This window comes from Myotis davidii, unplaced genomic scaffold (genome assembly GCF_000327345.1).
Source record: "Myotis davidii unplaced genomic scaffold, ASM32734v1 scaffold161, whole genome shotgun sequence".
Classification (NCBI taxonomy): Eukaryota; Metazoa; Chordata; class Mammalia; order Chiroptera; family Vespertilionidae; genus Myotis; species Myotis davidii.
The window spans coordinates 1,038,601-1,041,084 of record NW_006291567.1 but is presented as its reverse complement, the minus strand read 5'-3'; the positions used below and the strand labels follow the sequence as shown (position 1 = coordinate 1,041,084).

Sequence of the window (2,484 nt, the reverse complement as noted above, 5' to 3'; positions counted from 1 at the left end):
AGAGCTAAGAATGGTTTCTACATTAAAATATATATAAACATTTGTATTGATTTCAGAGAGGAAGGGAGAGGGAGAGAGAGATAGAAATATCAACGATGAGAGAGAATCATGATCAGCTGCCTCCTGCACACCCCCCACTGGGGAGGGAGCCTGCAACCTGGGCCTGTGCCCTTGACCAGAATCAAACCTGGGACCCTTCAGTCTGCAGGCTGATGCTCTATCCACTGAGCCAAACAAGCTAGGGCTGGAACATGTTTCTTTTATAATGAAAAAAGATGGTAGTTTTAAAATGCTTTCTGGAAGAATTTCATTTTAGCTATTTGGTAAAGTCCACGATTGCCTCTACCCTGTATTTGCGCAATTCCAATTTTAGTTTAGTAGAGGTTGGCAAGTTTCTTAAGATTGGCAGGATTTATGACAGTTCAGCCAGTTCTGCAGAACTGTTAACTAGGCCCGGAGGATTATCCCCTCTTCCACCCCGTGTACAAAGAGTTTTATTGAGCTGTTAAGACCATGTAGTCATTGAACAGGACTGGACATGAAGCAATACAGGCCCCAGGAACTGGGGTGACCTGTGAGAGCTCCCTCCTGGGACTTCCACTTGCACAGGCCTGGGGGTCGGCCAGTGTGTTTGCTGGTGTTTGTACTTTAAAGGTTCTCAGGTCAAAGGCTGTGGCTGCAATGTGTTCAGGGAACATGCTCAGGCCTCTCCACCAGGGGTCCCTTATAACAAGTGATGTCCAGAAGCCTCTGGATAGAGACGTCAGGGACTTGTTGCGGAGGGGGGGTGGGGGGGGCGGGAGAGAGGGTGTTCTGGGGAGTGTCACTGCTGCCCCCTCAGGCATAGCCAGGCATTTCCATGCAATCACCCCAAAGTACCAGTCTCAGAGTCACTAAAGCCTGGCTGTGATGTGAGTGATATGGAGGCCACAGCAACTGCAGTCAGGGGTGCCCTACAAAATCAAAGAGCTATATTTTCCAAAAGCAGTTTTCACAGCACTTAAAAAAATTTACAAAAAGGTACAAAAATCATCCCTGGCCGGTGTGGCTGTGGTTGAACATCAACCCATGCACCAAGAGTCCCCCAGTTTGATTCCTGGTCAGGGCACATGCCCAGGTTGTAGGCTCAGTCCCTAGTAGGGAATGTAGCTGATCAATGATTCTCTCAGGATTTCATCAGTGTTTCTATCTCTCTCTTCTTCTCCCTTCTTCTCTCTCTAAAAATCAATAAAAACATTTTTTTTTTAAAAAAAGGAAATCCAAGGGTGGTGCCTGGTCATACTGTTAAACAAATAAACAATAAAAAGTATAAAAATCATATTTATTAGGACACATGTTAAATAAGGGCATTGTTTCCTGTTAATGTATGTATGTACAGGGTGGTTACAGTGGCCCCCGTTCCTCCGCTACCCACAGTGTCACCTATACATGCACAGGTACAAACACATACATGCGCCATCCACAGATACGCCAGCACCAGGACCTGCACTCACAGCTTGAGGACTTTGCCCCTGACCGTGGGCCACCATCCTCCATGGAGATGTCACTCAGCTCACTGGGGTCACTACCCCATGCCTCCTGTTCTCCTGCCTCTATCCACCCTCCATCTATACCTCTGGTCTAAAATGTCCTCGTCTGAACCCAAGTTCCTGCTGTCTTGTGAGCCGAGTGCTGCCAGTGCCTTCCTCTTGGGCCAGTGTCCACACTTCTTCTTCATGAGCAAGTGTGAGCTTCCAAACATGGGCCACTCTGCAGTCCCAGAAGGCGAGCCCCCCAGGAGGCATTATGCCCACAGTGGAGAGCAGCGGGGAGAAACCTACAAAGGGTAGGCCTTTCTTGGGGCCAGTGGTGAGGCCAGTCCCCTTCTCCCTCTCACTCTCCAGTTCCCCTTTCCACGCCATATCCCTGCCTTCAAGCTCAGTGCCCACGTGCTCTGTAGCCAACTCTGGTGGGTGAAGTCGCCCCGTGGGAGAGCAAGGTGGACCTGGGGTCCCCCTCCCTGTCCCTTTCCGGGCTGCAGCTCCCAGAGGTCATGGGCAAGGCCCCAACTGTGTGCCACTGTGGGCTCTGGTCTTTGTGAGGATAAAGTTTTCTCATACCTGCAGGTGACCCTCTGGCAGACAAAGGGTCCCACTGGTGCTCCTGGGTGGTGCCAGCTGGCCTCTGGACAGAGCAGTGGGGAGGCAGGCCGGCTCTGTGCGGGGCCACCCCTCGGTCCGTAGCTGGCTGAGGGATCCCCCTGCCCCAACTGTGTGCCACTGTGGGCTCTGGTCTTTGTGAGGATAAAGTTTTCTCATACCTGCAGGTGACCCTCTGGCAGACAAAGGGTCCCACTGGTGCTCCTGGGTGGTGCCAGCTGGCCTCTGGACAGAGCAGTGGGGAGGCAGGCCGGCTCTGTGCGGGGCCACCCCTCGGTCCGTAGCTGGCTGAGGGATCCCCCTGCCCCTCTGGCCCTGTGTGACCAGGGCTGGGGCCACCACCTTC

At 52.3% G+C, this 2,484-nt stretch overlaps 1 protein-coding gene across 1 annotated transcript in view; it reads right to left on the bottom strand.

Moving 5' to 3' along the window:
* Positions 1-1,336: 1,336 nt before the first annotated feature.
* The window catches only part of PPP1R26 (protein phosphatase 1 regulatory subunit 26), a 5,913-nt gene continuing 4,765 nt past the window's right edge, over positions 1,337-2,484 (bottom strand). Inside the window, 4 exon segments of the mRNA XM_015564890.1 lie at positions 1,337-1,588; positions 1,590-1,780; positions 2,250-2,327; positions 2,330-2,480. Coding sequence (XP_015420376.1) covers positions 1,423-1,588; positions 1,590-1,780; positions 2,250-2,327; positions 2,330-2,480 — 586 coding nt within the window. The 3' untranslated portion in view covers positions 1,337-1,422.